The following is a 26290-nucleotide window of genomic DNA, read 5'->3' as shown; positions in this document are numbered from 1 at the left end:
TAGGAATAGTATCAATGCCTGGTGCTTTATTGTTTTTTATCTGTTTTATTGCATATCTAACTTCTTGTAAAATTTTTGGGTGGTCATTATTTTCTTCTATTGTTGGCATTGTAGTTTTGTTTCCTTGGTGGAAGATAGTCTTAAAATGGTTTGACCAGATTTTTCATATATCTTCAATATTCCCGGTTTCAGTCATCTTGTTGTTTATCATTGTTACTGCTTTTGCTGAGAATTCCTTTGTAATTTCTCTTACAGTATCATGGAAGACTTTTAGGTTGTTTTGTTGGTATGCTTCTTGGCATTTCTTAGCTTTTTCTTTAACCATTTTTCTAACTATACCAGTCTTAATTATTCTGTTTTGTATTTGTGTGTTTAACTTGTTGCTATGTTCACAAAAAATTGTGCCTATATAGCAAAAATATGGAACTCATTGATAGGTTTGCTACTGAGAATGCGGTTCATGTTTTCTGTTTGTTTTTGTAGTTTTTGCTCTTTTTGTTGCTGATTTTATTTTTATTATATAGGAATCTCCATGGAGCTTGATGATTCAGTGAGGCACTATTGGCACACCACTATAATGACTCTTAACTCGTTCACTGACAAAAGCACTCACAACTACCTCTGGCGACCATTTCCACTCATTCACGACTAAAAAAAAATCTAGGTCTTATGCCATTGTTAACCAACTCTTACACAACTTCCCCTTGTTCTCTTTTGACTTGTCCTGTACTGGAAAATTTCTTTAGCATCTACTCTATATAACGTCTTCCATACTTATATATTTCAATCCTGTCTTCTTCCCATCTTTGTAACCCCAAACGTTTTTGTCTATCCTCATAGATTAGATCACTCACTGATCAGTCATCATCTGTGTGCATTACTCCAGATGAGTCTGTATCAAACATCATTATAAGGCTTTTGGATTACTTGCACGTAGAAGAGTATATATTGATTCTTATCAATCCTTTGAGCTATTTTGACCACTTTTGGTCAAAATATGGCGTCTGAACTTCAAATACATACCCACCATTACCAACCCCAAATCCCTAACATCCTCCTCATTTCCCTCAGTCCAGTTCCAACAATATAATACATAGCTTAGTATCTTTGATCCCAAAGTTCATAACCATGCACTTTGCCACATGTCAAACTTATATCCATTTATAAGACTATTACACTTTTTTTTTTTTTATATAATGTTTGTCAAGTAGCTTTATTTTATTATCCTACATGTTTCGCCAATATTTTTCTATCGGCATCTTCAGGGAATACAAACTAGTAAACTATATGAAGGTAACAGACTAGGTTATAACTGATGGTTCTAATTCATACAAAAAATTAGTATTGAACGAGGCAATGCGCGCATCTCAGGAACGTGATTTATTCGTTATGGCTCATGATGTAATTGTTATGAAAGTTCATTTCTTTGATGTTAATGATCTGATTAAAGCTTTCCAAATTTCTGGTAAGGTTAGACCTTGATTCTTGTTTAGGTTTTCAGTTTTACGGGCGACTGTAGCTGCTTCCTTGAAGGTTCTTGAATGGTAGTTATCTTCTATATAGGGCATAAGGCTCTTATCCCACTCAATGTGATGGTTAGTAGAGGCAAAGTGGCAAGAAAGGCCTAAAATGTCTTGTCTGTTGTTTCTGACATATCCTATGTGTTCTTTCTTTCTTGTTTCAAAGCTTCTAGAGGTCTGACCTACATAACTAATACCACATGAGCAAGGTATATTATATACTCCAGAGTGCTTGTAGAATGGATGAGGATCTTTCGGTGATCTTAAAAATTTTCAAATAGTGTTGATTGGCTCAAATGCTACTCTGATATTATGTGATTTTAGAAGGTTAGCTAGTTTTTTGGAAATGCTGCTGACAAATGGAATAGTAATAGTACTGATGTATTGGACGTCAACACGTTGTCTATGTGGTATATCAGTCAAGAGAATCTTGTTGTAGAGTCTTTTTGGATAACCATTTAAAGATAGTTCTCTGTATATTGTAGTTAATTCCATTTGTAGATCATTCTTATCCGTTGTGTACTTTATAGCTCTTTTCTTGAGCATATGGATAATGCTAAATTTCTGCGCTATATGATGAGACAAGTTGAAATGGAGGTAACGTTCAGTATTTGTAGGTTTTCTATAAACAGATAGGTTGATACTATTATTGGTTTGTTTCTTTATTAGGATGTCAAGGAATGGCAGTTTTCCATCTTTTTCAATTTCTAATGTGAATTTGATGGTATGGTGGAAACTATTGATTAGGTTAAGGTAATCCATTAGTTCTTCTTTCGTATGATCCCAAATGAGAAAGATATCATCCACATATCCGTACCAAATTTTTGGTTTTGGAATGATCTGGGATAAGATTTTTTCTTTTAGATCTTCCATGAATAAGTCAGCACAAGGAGGGGAGAGGGGGCTACCCATAGCTAATCCGGTGAGTTGTTTGTAGACAGTTTTTTGCCAAATAAAATAGAAGTTAAACAGTGATTGAACAAAGTAGTGATGTTTCTTGGGAACAAGTTGTCTAAGATGTTGATGACTTCAACCACTGGAATGTTTGTAAACAGAGATGTAATGTCTAGGCTTGCTAGTATATCCTCTTCATAGATAGGGATGTTTTTTATTTTATCTATTAAATGTTGTGAGTTTTTAATATAAGTATCCAAGATGTGAATGTGTTGTTGTAAAATCTTAGCAAGGTACTTGGACAGTTGGTAAGTGGGAGAATAGATTCCGTCAACTATTGGACGTAATGGTATACCTTTATGAATTTTAAGAATGCCATACAATCTAGGAGTTAGTGGGTGCATTGATTTTAACTTTCTTATTACTTCTATAGGCCAGTTAGTCATTCCACGTAATAGTTCTTTGTGTCATTATGGTTTTTTATGGTTGGATCTCTACTGAGAACTTCATAGACAGACCTGTCAGATAATAGATTTTTAATTTTTTCTTCATAATCTTTAGTATTTAATATAACTGTATTATTACCTTTGTCGGCTTTGAGTATGATGATGTCTTTATTATTTCTTAATTTGAGAAGCGTTCTTCTTTCCATTTGGTTAGAGTTGGAGTTAGGAGATCTTGTCAGAGCTGAAAGGATTATGCTGCTTTTTAATCGTAAGTCATTAGCTATTGGAAGTGGTAGCAATGAGAAGCCTTTTTCTAAGTTGCAGATGAACTCTATTTTAGGAATGGCAGTGGGTTTTAAGGCATAATTGAATCCTTTTTTGAGGATAGAGATCTCAGGTGTAGTTAAAACGTATTTAGATAGGTTAATTATCACTTGGTTATCTGGTAGAGACGGTTTATAGTTGATATGATTATCATACAGCATATTGAATTTATCAATTTGTGTCTTTTTGCTGTGGTTGAATGTTTTGGTAAAACGTTTGCTAATCATATTGTCTGGTAGTTGCCATGTCTCTGCGCCAAGGTTATTAGAGATATCTGTGAATAAGTTATAGCACTGCGAGTCTATTTTGCTAAGTATGAATCTCGTATGGCAAATTCTTTCTTTGAGAAGTGCACACGAGGTTCGTTGGTAAATCATGTTAGCTTTTTTAGTTTTATAATATTGTTTTAAACAAAGAAATTAATTTAATTTCTTCTTCGTTTAATTAATTAATCTTATCCCAGATCATTCCAAAACCGAAAATTTGGTACTGATATGTGGATGATATCTTTCTCATTTGGGATCATACAAAAGAAGAACTAATGGATTACCTTAACCAAATCAATAGTTTCCACCATACCATCAAATTCACATTAGAAATTGAAAAAGATGGAAAACTGCCATTCCTTGACATCCTAATAAAGAAACAAACCAATAATAGTATCAAGCTATCTGTTTATAGAAAACCTACAAATACTGAACGTTACCTCCATTTCAACTCGTCTCATCATATAGCGCAGAAACTTAGCATTATCCATATGCTCAAGAAAAGAGCTATAACGTACACAACAGATAAGAATGATCTACAAATGGAATTAACTACAATATCCAGAGAACTATCTTTAAATGGTTATCCAAAAAGACTCTACAACAAGATTCTCTTGACTGATATACCACATAGACAACGTGATGACGTCCAATACATCAGTACTATTACTATTCCATTTGTCAGCAGCATTTCCAAAAAACTAGCTAACCTTCTAAAACCACATAATATCAGAGTAGCATTCGAGCCAATCAACACTATTCGGAAATTTTTAAGATCACCGAAAGATCCTCATCCATTCTACAAGTACTCTGGAGTATATAATATACCTTGCTCATGTGGTATTAGTTATGTAGGTGAGATCTCTAGAAGCTTTGAAACAAGAAAGAAAGAACACATAGGATATGTCAGAAACAACAGACAAGACATTTCAGGCCTTTCTTGCCACTTTGCCTCTACTAACCATCGCATTGAGTGGGATAAGAGCCTTATGCCCTATATAGAAGATAACTACCATTCAAGAACCTTCAAGGAAGCAGCTACAGTCGCCCGTAAAATTGAAAACCTAAACAAGAATCAAGGTCTAACCTTACCAGAAATTTGGAAAGCTTTAATCAGATCATTAAACATCAAAGAAATGAACTTTCATAACAATTACATCATGAGCCATAACGAATAAATCACGTTCCTGAGACGCACTCATTGCCTCGTTCAATACTAATTTTTTGTATTGAACGAGGCAATGCGTTAGAACCATCAGTTATAACCTAGAACCATCAGTTATAACCTAGTCTGTTACCTTCATATAGCTTACTAGTTTGTATTCCCTGAAGATGCCGATAGAAAAATATTGGCGATGTAGGATAATAAAGTAAAGCTACTTGACGAACATTATATAAAAAAAAAGTGTAATAGTCTTATAAATAATAGTCAAGAAAAAATTCAACACTTATATCCATTTATTTTGCCAGTACTGCTAGTCTATTTTTTTAATAATTATGCAAGATCTCAACATTACCTTTATGAACTATCACATTTCTCTAAAAATTAAAGTTGCCAAGAAGTTCTATTCTTGATTTCATCTTTTATCCAGGTGTAAGCAAACAAATTTTGCATGTGAAGTCACTTTGGAACTGTGCTATTGTATATTGAGGCTAATGACTTCACATCAATTGCCTTAGTATTCCATATGGCCCTTCCTATAATGCATAGTATTAAGGGCTATATTAGAGATAGATTTTGAAAGTTTTCCCACTTGTTTATACTATAAATTAAAGATGCAAAGAAGTTATATTCTTGGTTTCATCTTTCATCCAAGTGGAAATAGGACTTCTGCATTACTTCCACCCTGGTATCACTTCTGGGTCTCGCTTCCGCTGATGAGACCTCAATAAAGGTCGAAACCAGTCTAGGTAGTGACCCTTCCCATAATGCTATGCATTATGGGAAGGGCCACTACCTGGACTAGATCATTTTCATATATTTTCATTTTGTATAAGATGTTTGCTGTTCTATCAACACATGTATTCGTGCTATGCCTTGAATTTCCTGCTCATTGTTATTAGTCCACTGGATTAGCTCCTCTGTATAGTTATTTACTGAACTACCAGTGTACACAATGGCTGTTTATTATTGGTTAATTATTTATATTTACAGATCTCTTGCCCTCTCCTCATAAGTTTTTTTTTTCACTGTCTATCAAAAATGCAAACATGCATGTCTAGAGTTTATAGGATCATATATAATTTGCAGCACTCCAGCAGCTTATTGGACACATACATATTATTTAGAGAGGCCTCCAGGTAGTCAGGAACTCATTGAAGGAGGCCATAATATTATTTGCACCAGCTGTCATACCTGTTCTTGAATTCATTCACGCTACTTGCACACCCAACATCCAACGTATACATTCCAATCATGTTTAACAACAGTTAGGGTTAGATTTTTCTCTGAGAGAAAAAACTAACCCTAACTGTTGTTAAACACCAAGACTTGCAACTGTATGTAAATGTTGGTAGAAACACTGCCATTTTGGTATTCTAGGTGACTTCTTTCTAATCTAGGAGTAGGCCTTTCATTGCATAGAATAGCTTGTTCCCCCGGTTATCCTGTTGTTAATTTCTGTGTCTATTCTACCATCTTCTTGTATATATATGATCCCAAGTATTTAAAGGAGTGGCCTTGTTCCAGTTGATGCTTTTGTGTTTTGGTTGGTTTCTAAATATGATCATAGTTTTATTTATATTTATGAAATGAAGAAAGAAGTAGAAAAAGAGATACATGAAAACCAAGATGTAGAAAGCATATGGTACAGGTTCAAAACACTTCTTCTAGAAACAAGCAAAGAAATTTGTGGTGTATCATTAAATAATAAACAGAAGAAACATAAAACATCCTCGTGGACTGAAGAACAAAAAGAAAAAGCAATTGTGGAAGAGATATATAACATCAAAGCTGCAGGTTGATAGAGAACTATACAACAACCAAAGAAATAAAGTTAAAACCTTAGTGAAAGAAGAGAAAAGAAAATGCTGGGAAGACTTCGGACATGCTTTAGAACAAAATTTTAAAGGAAACCAAAAACTCTTCTATAATGTTTTAAGAAGAATGAGGTCAGAGAAAGAATGCCCCATAAAGTTTATCAAAAATAAGGATGGAAAGTTACTCACAAATTCCAAAGACATCATGGAAAGATGGAAACAGTACTTCCAAGAATTATTGAAAGATGCAGGACATGGAAAAAATAGAATCCTAAAGAGCAAGACATGCAAGCAAAATAGAAGATCAAAGTGAGGAAATTCATGCAAATGAACTGTTAGCAACAATAAATAAAATAAAACTGGGCAAATCAGCAGGCCATCACCAAATAACACCAGAAATGGTAAAGAATTTAGGAACGAAAGCCATAAAATTTCTTTTACACCTATTCAATGTCATATGGAAAAAGAAAATTATTCCCAAAGACTGGGAAGTAGCAATAATAATCCCTATATTTAAGAAAGGAGATAACCATAAATGTGAAAACCGTAGAGGAATTTCGCTTTTAAGCGTTCCAAGAAAATTGTATGCCCATATTTTAGAAGAGAGGCTTAGGAACCATGTTGAAAGTTTATTTTTTTACTTGGTTAGAGTATAATAAAATTAGTTTAATCCTTTATCCAAGTGTGAGCAAACAAAGTTTGCGCCTGAAGTACCTTCAGGACTAGGGTAAAGTGATACAACACCAGGGCAACTCGTTGCAAAGGTGGAGAAAGCTACCAACACTCCTAACTCAGTATCTCCTATAATGCAAAACACATCTCCTTGCGGATGTGTCTAATGTTATGCATTAAAGGAAGGGCCACTACCCAGACTAGTTTCGACCTTTATTGAGGTCTCTTCAGTGGGAGCCAGGCCCTAGTGGAAATACCAGGCAGAAGCATTAGCAGGTCATCTCTACCTATAGGAGTTGCCCACACTTGTTTGCTCACACTTGGATAAAGGATTAAACTAATTTTATTATACTCTAACCAAGTGAAAAAATAAACTTTCAACATCTTTCTCTAAATCCAGAGTAATTTATTAAAAACGGGTGGCACACCATTTGGCAACTCCTATAGGTAGAGATGACCTGCTAATGCTTCTGCCTGGTATTTCCACTAGGGCCTGGCTCCCACTGAAGAGACCTCAATAAAGGTCGAAACTAGTCTGGGTAGTGGCCCTTCCTTTAATGCATAACATTAGACATATCCGCAAGGAGATGTGTTTTGCATTATAGGAGATACTGAGTTAGGAGTGTTGGTAGCTTTCTCCACCTTTGCAACGAGTTGCCCTGGTGTTGTATCACTTTACCCTAGTCCTGAAGATACTTCAGGCGCAAACTTTGTTTGCTCACACTTGGATAAAGGATTAAACTAATTTTATTATACTCTAAATCCAGAGTAATTTATTAAAAAAGGGTGGCACACCATTTGGCAACTCCTATAGGTAGAGATGACCTGCTAATGCTTCTGCCTGGTATTTCCACTAGGGCCTGGCTCCCACTGAAGAGACCTCAATAAAGGTCGAAACTAGTCTGGGTAGTGTGGACAGACTTATGTGTTCGTCGAACATGTTGTTTATTATTTTAACGGTATAATAGAACACAGAAACTAAGTAAATAATTAATTTATTAACTTGATGCTGATATTTCGCTGGTATTATAACCAGCATCTTCAGAGCACAAAAACACTTTGTCACAATACGCGAGACTAAAACAACATGGTGTACATTAACAAAATTGTAGCAGCAACACAAAGACTAGAGTCCTGATTTTGGCGCCCTCTATCTGAAAAAAAAAAAAAAAAAAAAAAAACGCTATCATATATTGCTAGAGTCCTAGAAAAGTGCTAGTTTTTCCTTAATATGACTGTCTCCCAGATCTTCGGCAAGTTAATACAGCCATATTTGTTGAGATTTGGGGTGTGTTTTAGGGCTTCTGTCGCCTCTAAGAACAATCTCTCTGATTTATATGGGTTTCTGTGTAGTACTTTTGTGTTTTTCCAGTTGATCCTGTGTGCAGAGGTATCCAGAGCATGGTCTGCTAGGACCATGATCACATCCAGGAGTCTACCAAGTACCCTGCTCATGCAATCAAGCCTACTACGGTCAAACAGGAAGAACTGTGAATATCCGCATCAGCGAACATAAATGATACGTCCGGAAATATCATTATGGGAAGTCGGGCCTAGCAGACCATGCTCTGGATACCCCTGCACACAGGATCAACTGGAAAAACACAAAAGTACTACACAGAAACCCATATAAATCAGAGAGATTGTTCTTAGAGGCGACAGAAGCCCTAAAACACACCCCAAATCTCAACAAATATGGCTGTATTAACTTGCCGAAGATCTGGGAGACAGTCATATTAAGGAAAAACTAGCACTTTTCTAGGACTCTAGCAATATATGATAGCGTGTTTTTTTTTTTTTTTTTTTTTTCAGATAGAGGGCGCCAAAATCAGGACTCTAGTCTTTGTGTTGCTGCTACAATTTTGTTAATGTACACCATGTTGTTTTAGTCTCGCGTATTGTGACAAAGTGTTTTTGTGCTCTGAAGATGCTGGTTATAATACCAGCGAAATATCAGCATCAAGTTAATAAATTAATTATTTACTTAGTTTCTGTGTTCTATTATACTGTTAAAATAATAAACAACATAGTGTGGGTAGTGGCCCTTCCTTTAATGCATAACATTAGACATATCTGCAAGGAGATGTGTTTTGCATTATAGGAGATACTGAGTTAGGAGTGTTGGTAGCTTTCTCCACCTTTGCAACGAGTTGCCCTGGTGTTGTATCACTTTACCCTAGTCCTGAAGATACTTCAGGCGCAAACTTTGTTTGCTCACACTTGGATAAAGGATTAAACTAATTTTATTATGGCTTAGGAACCAAATAGAGGATACACTGGACGAAATGCAATATGGCTTTCGAAAAAATAGAAGCACGCAGGATCTTATCTTCGGTCTTAGACAAATATCAGAGAAAACATTAGAATATGGAAAATTTGATCCATAATGGCCAGTAAGGTGGTTAATGTCATCTGCTAATTACATAGCATTTTGATGATCATATCTCATGCCTCCATTGCAATTGTTTTCCTTACTTTTTTTATTTTAAAGCATTTTCCCAATCTTTCATCATGAGTGAGCAAATTGAATTAGTGAGCAAAAATGATTCGAAAAGTAATCTCATTGGAAGAAAAACTTGAAATAATAAAGAAAATGAACAAGGCGAGTTCAGAGCAAAGATAGGACAAGAACACAAAAATGGGTGAATCAACTATAAGAGCAATTTTAAGCAAAACTGCTGAATACATAGAGAAAGGTAATGTTGCTTCCAGTTCATCATGCATGCACCTGAAATCAAAGTATTATAATCATTGAATTAGAGAGACGTCTTTCTACATGGATCGAAGATTGTAACCAAAAACGGATCCACTGACCTTATCTCTTTGCATCCTTGAAAGAAAGGGCTATCAATGATGGAAAAGAAGAATTCCACGCTAGTGCTGGGTGGTTTGAATGTTTCATAAAGAAAAATAGCCTACATAGTGTTCTAATCACAGGCAAAACTGCAAGTGTAAGGAAGTGGCTGCAAATTATCCAGAGATTTTGAAGAAAATTGTGGACGAAGGGGGCTATTTTGACCAATAAATCTTTAATGTCGATGAAACCAGCCTTTTTTGGAAGTGAACGCTTTCCAAGACTTTTCTGGCCAAATCAGAGAAATCTCAGCCTGGTATGGTAATCCCTTGTGGAATGGGATTATCATACATTCTACTCCTGTGGAATCTTCCATGTTCTGAGACTCAAATTATATAGCCTGGTCAGGGGGAATAGCCAGTTCAGCTAAACGTCACTTTTAGCATCGGTGCTGATATCCCATCAGATCAGTTTTGTGTAACAGCTCTAGTACTTCTTCCTCATCCACATGAGTTTCCTCATGTGGTGCAGTTGTAGCATTCATTAGTTGAACAATCAGTACTTCCTCCTCATCCACATAAGTTTCCTCATGTGGCGCAGTTGTAGCATTCATTAGTTGAACAATCACTTCTGCAACATCCACTCGCATACCATCTGCATTCAGTAGAGTTATTCTTTCAAATTCATTCTTTCTTTTACTTGCAGCGTAATGATAAGAATTCTTTTGGTTGTCTTTAACTTGCAGAGCAAGTTTCTTTTCATACTCAGACTCAGCTTTCCATACAATACTTGTGATTCTTCTGGCCAGCTCCTTATAATTATCATAACTAACATCATCCTTATGCATGTGATATTCTTTGCACATAATCTTTTTCTTACGAATCTCTTGCTTAATTAGATTACAATCCATTTCAGTCTTATTCTATTTATTCTTCGAACTCTAGGGACAAATTCTGATATCGCATCATTTAAGTATTTTTTAACACTTTCCATGCACCATTGCTATTCTAATCATCCAGTAACTGATACCATGGCACAGAACCCAGCATACCCTTTGAGTGGTTATAATTTCCTGCTTTGTAGTACAGCATGTAATCTTTTCTGAATGGACATTCATAAATTTAGCCACTTCCAAAGTGAGTACTGCGTGATCACTGTCACCAACAAGAAGCAGAATAGTTAAAAATCTTTAACTGAAATTAAAATGGAAATTCAGTTTCATTCTTATCATGTGATTTCATCATAATCAAATTCCTGACATGTACCCTCAAGGGGTATACAGGATGTGATAGTACTTCATGAAAAATTTACATCATTACTAACTTCCTATCTACAATTTTCCTCCAAATCAATCTGTTACCTGTCAAGACTCCAACATTATCAGATCTTATATTTTTGTCTTCTAAGGCACTTTTTACCATATCAATCCACCTATCTCTGGGTCTTTTTCCTGCCAACCTGGCAGAGAACACTTTTTTTGCTAATCTTTCCTCTACCATTTTGTTGTGACCATACCACCTGAGATTAGCTCTGCTAACAATGTCAAGTTCTTTCCTAATATCCTCGTTTTTAATATGATATTGCCATTGATGCCATCTGTTCATGCCCCTAATCTTTCTCAGGACTCTGAGATCTAAGGTCTCTAGTGTTTTCAAGTATTTTACTTCTAACCCAGCTCTCAGAACCATAAGTTAAAATTGGTTAGAACACTGTCTTGTATACAGTTAATTTAGTGTTTTGACTAATTTCTCTCTTATTCCATATAAATTTATTCAGTTGACTTCCTACCATATAAGCTTTGTCTATTTCCATATTTAATTTACCATCTTCACTAAAATTCGTGCCTAATAGCTGAAATGTTTTACTTCTTCTATAGGTTCGCCATTCACAATGCAGTTGAATTTTCAATTCTTCTGCCTACTTTCATTTTCTTTGTCTTGTTATTGCTGATAATCATACCATATCTGTTACAACAGTTGAATCTTGCAGACTTCTAGCAGATTTATTTAGAAATATAACATCATCTGCATAAAGCAAAGAGCTGATATTAACATCTCCAATTTTGATATCAGGTTTAATACCACTTTCCTTCATAATGTGATCCATATAGATAATGAATAACAGAGGGGATAATGTATATCCTTGTCTCACACCAGATTTAACATTAAACTATCTCCCTGTATTTCCTTCAATTCTAACTGCTCACTTACAACACAAATAAAGACAAGTACTGCTTGATATAATGCTCCACTGACACCATACAACTGTAGTGTTTTTGAATAGCTTCTCTCTCTTGGCACCTTGTCACACGCCTTTTCCAGATGTACAAAACTTAAATATAGATCTTTGTTATATTCCCATGATTTTTCAACTATTTGTCGTAAAGTGAAAATCTGATCCTGACATCTGAGAACCAGGTGTCAGGATCTGAACCTGACAATCATCTGGAATTCGTCCCTCTGTCCAGGCCTTCTGAACTATGAAGTGCAGCCACTAAGACTTTTATACCTTCATACTTGAATCCAGCTTGTTCTTCACCAAGCTTCTCAAGTATACTTGCATAAATCTTACCAGGCACACTCAGTAGAGAAATACCTCTGTAATTCTCAGATCGTTTTATTTCCATTTTTATATATATATATATATATGGGTACTATGAGAGCTCAACTCCAATCATCTGTAATTCGTCCCTCTGTCCAGGCCTTCTGAACTATGAAGTGCAGCCACTGTAAGACTTTTATACCTCTATACTTGAGCATTTCTGGTCAAATATCATCTACTCCAGCTGCCTTTCCACATTTCAAGCTTTTGATTGCTTTTCCTACTTCAATTATGGATATGCTTTCCTGATTGTATGCCAGGTCAGTGTTTTTTTACCACTGTGCTGCCAGTGATTGTTTCGTTTAGCAATTTTTCAAAGTAATTACTCCATACTTCAAGGATATCTTTTTCTCCAGTTTTCATGTCACCTTTATCATCTCTAATTCCTTTTACAGCACCCTTTCCTCCATTTCTAAGCTTCTTGAACAACCTCCAGAATATCTTGCCACCTTCTTGATACTTATTTTCTATGTTCTTACCAAAGTCTTCCCACGACTTTTGTTTAGCTAGTTCTACACAGTGTTTAGCTTTTTTACATTTGTCTCTGTATTCTCTAAGAGCACAAGCTGACTTATTTACTATTGATATGCTTTCTTTTTTTTCCTTCACTGCCTCTTTAACTTCCTGTGTCCACCATGGAGTTCTGATTTTTATATCCTTGCAGACCACCTCACCACATGCCTCTCTGGCTGAATCAATCAGGGTTTCCTTCAAGGCTTGCCACTGAGTCTCCAAGGTTTGGTTCCTGTTCTCAAACTCTTTCATTTTTTTTTCAATAATCTTTGTGTATTTAGTCTACAATTCACATCTGAGAGCTGCTCAACTTTTATTCGCTTTAAAACTTTCTTACATGTTATTCTTTTCAATACGAAATTCAATTTTATCCTGCTCAAGACTAAATAGTGATCGCTTCCAATTTCAAATCCTTTGTACACTCTGGTGTCCTGCACCAGGGAGAAAACATCACTATCAACAATAACATAGTCAATGAGACTTTTCTTATTCCTTGCCTCTTCTCTCCATGTGAATTTGTGCACATTTTTATGTTAGAACATGGTATTAGTAATAACTAGTCTATGTCCTGAGCAGAAATTCAACAGGTATTTGCCATTATTATTAGCTTTGCTCTTTTCTCCAAATTTTCCCATATATCTGACAATCATTTCCTACTCTGCTATTTAGGTCCCCAACAAGAACCAGCTTTTTATTTTTCATTGTGTCAGTTGCTTTCTCTAAAGCCTCAAAAAATTCCTCCACTTCTACTTAGTAGAACCTTCCGTGGGACCATAGGCACAAGTCTTTTTATCCATATCACTCTACTTGAAATTGCCTGCCATTTAAGATTAGCCTCGTATTTAGTGTTGAATACTTTGTCATTGCATGAATATAACATTTTGTATTTAGTGCTCAGGTGGTCGTAATTTCTTGCTTTGTAGTACAGCATGTACCCTTTTCTGAATGGAACATTCTTAAACTTAGTCACTTCCCAAGTGACTACCGCATGATCACTGTCACCAACCAGACAGAATAGTTACATCTTTAACTGAAACTCCTTCTGATGCTATAATCAGATCTAACACTCTTTGATCTCGAGTTCCTTCTCTCACATGCTGCTTGAGAAAGTTGTCTTGCAACAGCTCAGTAAATTCAGTTTCATTCTTATCATGCGATTTCATTGCTATCCAATCAGTGTTCGGATAATTAAAGTCCCCCATTATGATTACTCTTTTTGCACCCATCATATTTGTCACTAGCAACCAATCCAACAGGTCTGTAACAACATCCCACTGTGTATTTAATCTTGTTAGACTCCACCTCACCCCAGATGGCTTCAAACTCACTGCCACATGAAAAATTGTTACTGGTATTTGCAGTCATAGGTCTCATCTCTAGCTGGATTCAAGAGATAATAGCAGATAATAACACCTTTTAGTAATTCAAATATACTAATGAAATATAGCACTGTCCTCAATTATTGTTTTTAATATATCCTGAAACAAATATGTTCCTTACCCCCCACCCACACACACTGATTTGGTCACAATCAAAGAACTCATCATGATGTGTAGATTGTGCACTATTACAAAAGCAGGAAATTGTAGTAGGAGTTATTTTCTCTCTCTTTACCAAAAGGAAAGGGTTGCATTGAGAGTTTTTAATCTTGCCCTGATGTAATCATCATAAATTTCCTGATATGTACCCTTAATAGGTGTTCAGGCTACTATAATAGTACTACATGATTAAGTTTACATTATCATTAATCTCCTATCAACAATTTTTTTCCGAACTTGTCAACATTCCAATATTTTTGTATCTAACATTTCGTTCTTCTAAGCCATTTCTGACTCAGTCTATCTAGACCTAGTCTTCCTTTGGAGCTTTTTCCTGCCATCTTAGCATCAAATCTGTTTTGCTAACCTTTTTTCTTCCATTCTGTTTAAGTGACCATAACACCTTAGGTTAGCCCTGCTCACACCATTCTTGAATGCAAACAATGTTAAGCTCCTTCATAATGTCTTCATTTTGAATATGCTTCTGCCATTGATTCCATCTGCTCAGGCTCCTAATTTTTCTTAGAACTCTCATATCTCTGGTCTACAATCTATGATCAAGTGCTTTATTTCTAACCCAACTCTTAGATCCACAACTTAAAATTGTTTTGAACACTGTCTTGTATACTGCCAGTTTAGTATTTTGGCTAATTTCTCTCTTATTCCATATAAGTTTATTCAGCTGGCTTCTCACTATACCAGCATTGCTTATTCTGCTATCTGTTGCCATATTCACTAAAAACTGTGCCTAAATAGCTGAAGTATTTTACTTATGTAGATTCATCATTGAGGATGCAGCTGAAGTTCTCTGTGTTCCTGTGTATTTTCATACTTTTGGTATTTTTTAATTACTGAATTTCATGCTAAATTTGTTAGTTACATGATTTGTTTAGCAGTACAACATCTGCATAAAATAAAGAACTAAGTTTGATATCCCTGATCTTAATATGAGGCTTAATGCCACTTTCTTTCATAACGAGATTCATATAGATGACGAATAAGAGTGGATAACATGCATCCTTGTTGTACTCCTGATTTTATATCAGGCCATCTTCCTGTATTCTTTTCAATTCTAACTGCTGACTTACAACTTAATAGACTATGTACTGCTGTGTATAATTCCATTTAACCCATATAACTGAAATGTTTTTGAAAAGCTTTTCTCTAGACACCTTGTCATATGCCTTTTCCAGATCTACATAATGAAAGTACAGATACTTGTTGTATTCCCATGATTTCTCAACTGTTTGTCATAAAGTGAAAATCTGATCTAGTCAACCTATGTTTGGCCTGAAGCCAGCTTATTCTTCACAAGTTTCTCTTCCACAATTTTTTTCAGCCTTTTTTCAAGTATGCTTGCATAAATCTTACCTAGAAGTAAGAAATTCCTCTGTAATTCTTACATCAAACTTTATTCCCTTTTTATTTTTTATAGATGGGAACCTAACCTGAAATTATATTCTTGGTTTCATCCTTTATCCAAGTGTAAGTGAACAAAGTTTGTGCATGGAGTAACTTCATAACTAGACTACTTGTATATAGATACTACAATACTATAAATACTAAGGCAGTTGATGTGAAGTCCTTAGCCTCTATGTACATGTAGCCCAGTCGTGAAGTTACTCCATGCACAAACTTTGTTTGCTTTCACTTGGATAAAGGATTATTTTTTTTTCCATCAGAGGTCAAGCCAATAGTTGTAACGGTTGGTCAGTAACTTTAGCATGCCATGTAGATTGTAGTGCAGCTTATTTTGAATTTATTGATATGAAAACTTGAAAAGTATTACAGATCTCTCCTTAATTTTTCTGACTGATCTTTATATTCATCCTAAAAATGCAAGCTAAATGTGCTTTAACTTGCATTTTTAACTTTAACTTGCTTTGTGAAAAACCGAAAACTAAGGAAACATTTTATCTTTTCTCAGTTACCTATTTATTTGCTTAGTTGTATATTATGGATAAAATGTACAACCCCCCCCCCTCCCTTCATATCTCATAGACCGGTAAATACACTAATATATAAGTAATTAACAATTTTGCTTCAACATTAGTAGTTTTACAGAGTAAAATTAGTAATGGCTTTAACAAAAGTCCAGGGATCCACAAAAAAAAAAAAAAGTCAAATCAGTGAATTAAATAAGTTACTGGACAATGTACAATCTTAGGATGCTGCCTGCGAGGTTATGAAATTCATCTTGGCTGTCTGCTTCGTCTCCAAGGTCTACCTAAAATCCACAAAGCCACTACAAATTTACACTCAGTAGTGGATTGTAGTGGCTCTTCTGCTTACCACTTTGGAATCTCACTGCCACACTAGTTCTTATATTAAAAACAGAATTTAAAGATTTGTGTCTGTCTAATAACAAAAATATGGCTTCCTTTGATATGTCTCCTTATTTACCAACATCCCACTACAAGAGACTTCAATTTTTGCTATCTGATTTTCCAGAAGACATTGTTAGCTTATTTAAATTCCCCATCAATGCAGGCTATTTTCATGGCAGAACAAGTTGTTCAAATAAATTGAAGGAACAGGAATGGGCAGTTCTATCTCACTAGATTTAGCTGATTATTTTATGGAGCATCTAGAAAATCAACACTTTCACACTGGTTTAATTCAACCTCATACTGTATATGACTGCATTTTGTTTATCTTTGCTGCCTGGTCTCAATCAGAATTACTTCAATTCCTGTAAAACAATACTTGTACTCTTGTATCAGGTTCGCTATTGAATGTGAATCCAACAACTATCTACTTTTTTTTTTTTTTTTTTTGATACCTTAATTATTCAAAATCCTACAGGTCATGTTGCATTTTCACTCTATTATAAACCAACCTTTATTGGCAGATATATATACAGTGATACCTCGGCTAACGAGTGACCCTGCTAACGAATGTTTAAGTGATTCTTTCTTTTAGGGTTACACGGTGATCAGCACTCATATTTGTAGATTTAGGGACTCAAAAACACACGTGTTGAACAGATTATTTTATTAATTACAAATAAAATAAAACTTGACGTTTCGACCTCTATATCGAGGTCATCATCGGAAGAATACAACTGTATACAGAACCAAGCTACATGCTCATGCTTTCTATACCAGTAAACTAAATCTACGTAGTTAATAAATCTTTTTTCTAACCTGACCTCTAGTGATAGAAAAGAAAAACAGAAATAAAGAAATAAAATTATAAAAAAAAAAAAATAATAATAATAAAAAATAAATAAATAAAAATAAAAAATATATTATATATATATATATATATATATTTATATTTATAAATAGATAAATGCAACTACAATAAACTGTTAGAGTCCTCATGTATTAATATTCTGGATGGTTACAAAATGATTTCTTTCAGTTGCTATTGAATGTTCTAAACACTTCAAGTCACCAGGTTGTCTTCTTGTAGTGGGAATTTTTCTGATGCTGGTTTAGGATGTTATACAGGTTGTAGATGGGTCCTCCACATTCTTGAAATGGTGAGGCCATCATTTTTGTTGAGATTTGGGTTGTGTTTGAGCATTTCACAAGACTCTTTAAATTTTCTCTCAAACCAGGTTTTGGTGCGGTGTAGGGACTTGGTATTTTTCCAGTCAATTCTATGGTATGTTTGGAGTGCATGGTCAGAAAGGCCTGTTTTACCGAAGTGGAGGTATTTAATGTGTCGTTTGTGTTCGTCTTGTCTGATTGGGATAGTTCGCCCTGTTTCCCCTATGTATGGTATGTTACATGTGCAGTGTATTTTGTATACCCCTGGGTGTGCTAGGTGTGGAAGAGGATCTTTGGAGGAACTGAGTAGGTGTCTTAGCTTATTTGGGGGTTTAAAGGTGGTTTTAATGTTGTATTTGCGAAGTGTTCTGTCTATTTTTTCAGAAATGCCTCTGACATAAGGAATGGCAATAGCATTCTTGAAATCTTTTTTGTTCTTACTGGTGTCTTTATGGAGGATCTTGTGAATAGTTTTTTTATTGTATCCATTTTTGATAAATGTTTGGTTGATGATTTTGTATTCTTGGTTTAGAGCCTGTTCATTCGAACAAATAGTTAGGGCTCTGTGTTTAAGGGTGCTTATGACACCTAATTTTTGTGTTGGGTGGTGGTAAGAATTTTTGTGTATGTATTGGCCTGTGTGTGTAGGTTTGCGGTAAACTGAGAAGGAGAGACAGCCAGAGGGAAGACGTGTGACAAGTGTGTCTAGGAAAGGAAGAGAGTCGTTTTTTTCCATTTCAATGGTGAATTGGATACATTTGTGTTGTTTGTTTAGGTGGCTAAGGAATGTATTTAGAGCTTCGTGGCCGTGGGGCCAAATGGCGAAAATATCGACGACGTATCTGAGCCAAATTTTGGGATGGGACGTCGACGTATCTGCCATGGGACGAAGTGTCAGTTAGGACACTTAATGTTGCCTGGAAAAAGTTATGGCCAGACTGCTGCAAGATAAAAAGTGCTGTTTCCAGTGTTCAAGATGCTGCTGAAAATGCTGACATTGTAGATAAGATAGTCTCCTTGGGCAAAGCATTACATTTGGAGGTAAATGAAGAAGATGCAGAACAATTAGTTGAAGAACACTCAAAAGAGTTGAAAAAGCAACTGAATCAGGAAAGTGACAAGGAAGATAAAGAGTGCTCATCAGAGGAGGAGAACAATAAATAGGGTAGAATGTCAACAGGTGACATTAAAAAAAAATGCTGCACTACTGGGAAGAGTTTGTCTTTGGCTACAAAGTGGCATCACAACAAAGCTGAAATGAACAGACTTTGTCCCTTGGTTGAAGACAAGTGTCTGAATCACTTTAAAAACATTCTGAAAAAAAGAGAAGTTCAATCACCTTTGGACAGATTTTTGACTTCTCCTTTAGCAAAGAGACAGAGGCCAGCTACTGAAGAAGAGGAGACTTAACTTGAATAATTGGAAGAATTTTGAGTAGTTAATCATAGTGAATATCAACTGTGTATGGAAATCCTGAAATATTTGCATTAATAGTAAATAGTAAAAATGTTGTGTAAAGTGTAAAGATTGTCAGTTTTTCATTCTACTTTCCATTCTCCATCTAATTGGGTAGCTGTTCATCTCAGCCTTTGGTGAGTTTTTGCCCTTTTATAGTGTGCTTTTTACTATTTTATAAAACTTATCTTTAAATAGTAGGCAGCATACAGAATGAATTAAACGACTTTCTATAGAAACCTACAGGAAATCACGTTTCCGGAACGAATTATCTTCGTTAGCCAAGGTATCGCTGTATATATATCTGCTAATATTTGTCCTTGCACCATTAGTCATTATAGAAGATAGGTATTATTTATTAGATAAATCGAATAATATTAAGATACAACTGATGTCTAAGGGATACAATGAAACTTCCATTCAAAAAGTTATTGATAGTTATCATTTGTTGACCAGACTACAATCTGATGTGAAAAGAATTTTTTCAATACCAAACCAATTCATTCTGTATGCTTCCTTCAGACTTGCATGGAAACTATTTTTATTCTTACCATCTAGAAAGGATACATTATCATCTCTCTCCTTACCTAGTGTATATTAAGTACTCTGCTCATGTCATCTTTGCAATTTTGGACAGACTGGCTGTTCTGCTTCAATTGGAATCCAAGAATGTCAAGACTGTATTGTATTTTTGGAATTTGACATCTGGCCTTGATTTTCATGCTATTGATACTAGGCACAGAGTTCTTTGGAGCTAGATGAAGAACTTTATAAAGATTCTTCATCCTAGTTGGTTCAGATTTGATCATTTTTTCTTTGAAACATGAAATGCTATGAACTGAACCTTAACCACTCTGACTGTATGCCAATTTCTGGGAAGTGATTATTTTTAACTTTATGCAAAATTTTACAGTTGTTCCTTCAACCTCTAATAGTGTAATCTGTCAACTCAGCTGCGACTGAGACATGAGCTAGTATGCACTTACATGACTTATTTTTATAACATGTTTTGAATGTAGTTACTGGTCTTTCTTCCTGATGTTGATGGTACATTAGATGAAAATCAGAATTTTTGAATAAAATTCTGTATGCAGGGATTCCCTTGCATAACATTATAATACAGATATATGCCATAACTTGCATTGCATATCAGTATAATTTTTGTAATTGTCATGCTGTGAACAGTTTCATTTGTCATGTGATAGTTTACAAATTAATGCTGCAGAAAATGTTATATAAAATGATGATCAACTGTACTTCAATTTGTGATGTTGTTGTCATTAAATGGGCAGAATTCATATTATAGATTCTGTTGGTAGCGTTGTTTGTAGTAACAAATAGTGATGGCTTGATTCTTAAAATGTGTTTGAGTTTCTATAGTTTAGTAATCACAATACCCTTTGTATGGAAAGAGCTCAATTTGAATTCTGTCTAGAATGCAACGAACCTTTATAAGGGCTTTTCATCTGAAGGTGAGCTAGCAGAGTTTTTCATTCCACAAGTCAGGCAAACTAGCTACTAGAACACACACACACACATTAGCCTTGCTACTTCAACTGCTTTGGCCATAATCTCAAAGCAAATTAGTAACTTAAAATGTTGTTCCATGTTAATAATTAATCCCCCCCCTCCCCATTTTGTGGTTAGTGTAGAGTAGCCTTATAAAGATAGCTATATATTTTCTATCAAATGCATCCTTTTTTTCCCCTTCTAAATCTAGTATTTTTTCAGGCCTTACTTTGAAGCAAAAGCACACTTCAATCAAATGTTAGAGGTAAGTCTAATATAGCTTATCTTAAAGTAACGATGATTAGACTGAGTTAGTGACTGTGATTGTGACTACTTTATTAGGGTTTTGCAAATGCAAAAGATTTTTTTGTTTGTACTTCAACATTTATTAACGTTGTCGTTGATAACAATGCTGTCCTTGTATTAATTTTATTGCATAAATATGAGAAAATATAGTTGATTCTCACTATGGGACCTGGAATTGTTTGCTATAATGAATTTCTTTTAGCATAATATTTGTGCTTTGATTGGGAATTTTCAGTAATTAATCATAGTGAATATCAACTGTGTATGGAAATCCTGAAATATTTGCATTAATTCATTAAGGTCCTACATGTTTAATGTTTTTACTTGATTATTCTGTTGTATTGTTTTGCAAGTCAGAAATGTAGCAATATATTTCAAAATGACACACTGATATTTTTAAGTTTTAACAGGCATCAGAGTTATTATACTGGCATCTCTAAGAAGGTTGAAGACTCATTTGTGAGAGACTAACAATTAGCTATTCTTGATTGGCCGAGTGGTTAGTATACTCACTCTCCAATCAACAGGCTTCCTCCTCAAACTTTGTTTTAAAAATTTGTTCTGTATCCTTTTCAGCAAGTTCTATCCTCTTTTTTTCTGCCTATTGTGTCAACCAAATTTTGTAATCCACAACTCTTCAGTCTGTCCTCATAGGTAGTACAGGAACCTGTTACATCTCACTTACTTCTGGATCCTCTACACCAGTGTTGACACAAAGCTTATGCGACATGTTCGGTAGAATTTTATTTGAAGTTGGCATTTGTGATCTGTTTTTAATGACAGAAAATTTCAAATGCAATCAAAGAAATGCTTATTTCATGTAATTGAAAATTGGGACAAATGTTAGGACAATTGTTTTTAGTTAGATGCTGTATTTGGTGGTACAACAAACAGTTCTGCATGAGTATATATGCAGCATAGTTTCTGTGGCAGGGGACGTGTTTCATTAGGTAGTGCTATTTTTGTCCAGTGTCTAATTGCACTCTTTAAGTGCAATTAGAGACACTATATTGCTAATTAAGTGGTTTCGCTTAAAAGAGGAGAATGTGAGGAATCGTTTTAGGGAGAGAGAGTGTTAGAGAGGATTTTGGATGGACTGGAAAGTGTACAAGATTGGTGGAAACATAATTCAAAAGTAATCCAGAGCTGTGCACTCGAGGTGCTTGGTGAGACATCTGGAAAGATTAGAGAGCAGAAGGAGGGTTGGTGGTGGAATAATGATGTACAAGTGGCAGTGACAGCTAAGAGGAAGGCAAAGCAGAAGTGGGATGAGTCAAGAGTGGAAGAGGACAGAGAGGTGTACAAAGAGAGTTGTGGCACATCAAGATCTGTATGATCAATTAGAAACAAAGGAAGGACAGAGAAAAATTTTCCCAACTAGCGAAATGTAGAAATAAAGCAGCAAAGGACATCTTACACGTGAAGCAGGTCAAAGACGTTGAAGGAAGAGTATTATGGAGGGATGTGGACATAAGAAACAGATGGAAAATATACTTTGAGGGACTTTTGAATGAGGAAAATGCAAGGACTCACAGAGGAGATGGTGCAGAACATCAGTAGAATGGAAGTGACGGAGGCCATGAAGAGGATGAGGAATGGAAAAGCGGTGGGCCCGACAGAATTCCAGTGGAGGCATGGAAGGCACTGGGGGAAGAGGGAATTGACCTGCTGTGGGACCTGTTCATGAAAGTTTGCCAACAGGAAAATATACCCGAGGAATGGAGGGAGAGTACTCTTGTTCCCATCTACAAGGGTAAAGGGGATGCACAAGACTGTAAAAATTACAGAGGAATAAACTTGATGTCCCACACAATGAAGATCCTAGAAAGGGTTCTTGATGGTAGATTGCAAAGGAACAATTTGGCTTCATGCCTGGTAGATCAACAACAGATGCTATCTTTGGATTACGACAGATGATGGAAAAATATCGAGAGAAACAAAGGGAGCTACATCTGGTATTTATTGATCTGGAGAAAGTATACGATAGAGTACCAAGGCAAGAAATCTGGAGGTGTCTGAGGGAGAAGAAGGTGCCGGGGAAATGTACAGAAATGTGAAGACAAGTGTTCGGACCTGTTTGGGACAGACGAAGTTTTCAAGTAACAGTTGGCTTGCATCAAGGCTGTTTAATATTGTGATGGAGGTGGTAACAGAGGAGGTGAGAGAAGATGCACCTTGGACAATGTTGTATGCAGATGACATCTTACTGTGTGTAGATTCAAGAGAAGAAGCGGGAACTAAACTGGAAAGATGGAGAAAAGTATTTGAAGAGAGAGGTATGAGACTGAGCAGAAGTAAGACAGAGTATATATGTTGCGCAGTGGGTGGCGGCGGCCAGGAGACAGATCTGGAGCTGGAAGGAGAGAGACTTTAGATACTTAGGTTCAACAGTGGAAGAAGATGGAGGAGCTGAGAAGGAAGTGGGTTGGAGGAACTGGAGGGAGATGGCTGGAGTGTTATGTGATAAGAGGGTGCCGATCAATCTGAAAGGCAAAATTTATAGGACAGTAGTGAGGCCAGCTATGACATATGCTATAGAAACTGTGGCCCTGAGGAAAAATAACATCAGCAGGATGGAAGTAGCAGAAATGAGAATGCTTAGGTGGATGTGCGGTGTGACCAGAAAGGATCGTCTGAGAAATGACTACATCAAGGGAACAGTGAAAGTTACGAACTTAGGAGTGAAAATACAGGAGGCAAGGTTGAGATGGTTTGGTCATGTGATGAGGAGGGAGGACGAATATGTGGGAAGAAGGGTCATGCAGATGGATGTGCAAGGAAGGCGGAAGCGTGGGCGGCCAAAGAAGAGAGCTGGTAGAAGAGGACTTGAAGATGAAGAACTTGGATGTGGTGACAGCCCAAGACAGGAAGGTGTGGAGGAGACTCATTACAAACAGTGACCCCACTTAAGTGGAAGAAGCTGCAGAAGAAGAAGAAGTCTCTAATTGCACTCTTTGTTGACAGATATTACACAGACTACAAATGTCTCTACCTTATTCTGTGATACAATAAAACAACTTGTTTTTCTTACATCTGCAGTGTTAGTGATTTATATTTCACAACCAAATCCCTTTCCATTTTTTCATAAGTTTTTAATTATGCCGATCATAAATGCAAATTTGAGCCTCCGTAGCTTAGAAAGACCTGGGTCTGATTCCCGTCCGTGATGTGAGGAACCTTTATCTGGTCTCTTTTGACTAAAGGTGAGTTAGCCAGTCTCATACTAGGGTTTTTTCCCACCCAGAACAGACAAACTGGCCTATGAACACACACGGATCTACAGTCATAATATACATACTTAATCCCTCATTAGGAGGGCTCAACCAGTCCTGAGGAACAGGGGAAAACTCCATATGAATAATAATAATAAAAAAAAAATGTAAATATTAAAGTCTAGAGTTTATAAGATCACGTATGCTTCACTTCATCCCTGGATACTTAACACAAGAGCACATGTAATATCATGTAATTTACAATAAGATGTAAATTATTCCTAATCCATTTTGCAATACTGAAAGTATTTTTATTCATGCCTATTCTTTCTCTTCCTTATATTTGCTTATTCTTTGTTGACAGATCTTTTAGTAAATCATGTATAGTAACTAATAATCAAATATATTGTTTTTTAATATATTCTGAAAAGAACATTCCTTTTCACCTATCCCCTCTCCTCAATGTGGGAGAAGTTACAAGTGAAGAAACCGTTACGAAAAGTGGCAATTTGAAGACACGCAGGATGAAATTGCCAGTAATTTTGCTCGCTTCACCAGATATAGGTTTGCAGTGAGCGAGCTACTGCTGCCCCGACCTGAACGTTCCGATGGAGGCCATACATCACCCAAACCAGCTGTCATCTTCCCTATGACAGCTGGTTTGGGTGATGTATGGACTCCCTGGAGGTCTGAGCTAATAATAAAGTTAAATGGATAAATAAAACTTTAAACCAAGAGCAGCATAAAAAAGAATGTTATAGATTGAATATTAGGATGAATGACAAGATTTAGAAGCAAGGTGTAAAGCAGACTAGGATAGTGATATCCATAGTAAGGAGGATGAAGTCCAAGAGTATTTTCTTACTGTATAGCAAATAAAAGAGAAAAACTAACCATGGAAAAATAACTAGTGAAGGCAGAATGCAAGAAATAACTGTGTTTAATTGATCACTTAATAAGGTATACATCCCAGACAGATCTATCAGCTGTCTGGATGCTGAAGTGGAACTTGATGGGATAGAATAAATAAATGAGTTAGCTTAAATACCTCTATCTTTAAGAGCTTGATATTCCATCCAATCCCACTGCTGTGTGATTGAATGGAATATGCAAGAGAATTAGCTATGTCTGACTTGTTTATTCAACTGGACTCTCATAAGTGCAATTCCTAAGGTGCAGACAATTCCATTATACAGTGAGTGAGTGAGTGAATGGACTTGAAGCAACCAATTTAGACCAGTCACTATCTCTAGAGTGGTCATTAAGGTGTTGGAAAAGCTAATTAGTACCTGCATCTAGAGGTGAGTGGATAACACTTGGTGTTATCCATTCTGTATGAGACCAAGTGAATGAACACTTGGTCTCATACAGAATGACTTTTTAAAAGATAAGTCTTGCTTTACAGATTAGCTTGTTTTATAATAGTGATTGCTGGTACCAAATTATACCACAATATTTTAGTAAAATCTAAAAGCATTTGGCAGAATTTTGGTTGTTACATATGGGTATGCAATATAGGAAAGTGGCTGAATGACAGGCATCAGGGAGTATTGTATGGAGGTTGGCCAGTGCTATATCACAGGGTTTTTCACTCAGGCCATTGTTGTTTTTACATGTATATGAATGAAATTGGAATTGGCCTGGATGGAAATATGCAGTTATTTGCTGCTGATGCAAAGTTAAAAAGGGTGATAACGAACATATCTGACAAAGAATCCTTACAGGCTGATCTGAGTGAACTGGCTCTGCAGGTGAGTATCAGTT

At 35.8% G+C, this 26290-nt stretch overlaps 1 protein-coding gene across 2 annotated transcripts in view; it reads left to right on the top strand.

The window, feature by feature from the left end:
* Positions 1–26290, top strand: part of LOC150093673 (uncharacterized) — a 118772-nt gene that overhangs the window by 79406 nt on the left and 13076 nt on the right. For both annotated transcript variants that reach the window (XM_090412870.1, XM_090412871.1), the window contains one exon: positions 21231–21273. In XM_090412870.1, the coding sequence (XP_090268996.1) occupies positions 21231–21273 (43 nt within the window). The remainder of the gene's footprint in view (positions 1–21230; positions 21274–26290) is intronic.

This window comes from Typopeltis vanoorti, chromosome 23 (assembly GCF_054136105.1).
Source record: "Typopeltis vanoorti isolate ZY-2024b chromosome 23, IOZ_Tvanoo_1.0, whole genome shotgun sequence".
NCBI classification, from domain to species: Eukaryota; Metazoa; Arthropoda; class Arachnida; order Uropygi; family Thelyphonidae; genus Typopeltis; species Typopeltis vanoorti.
Note: the sequence above shows the minus strand (reverse complement) of the source record. Positions and strands in the feature narration are given on the sequence as shown.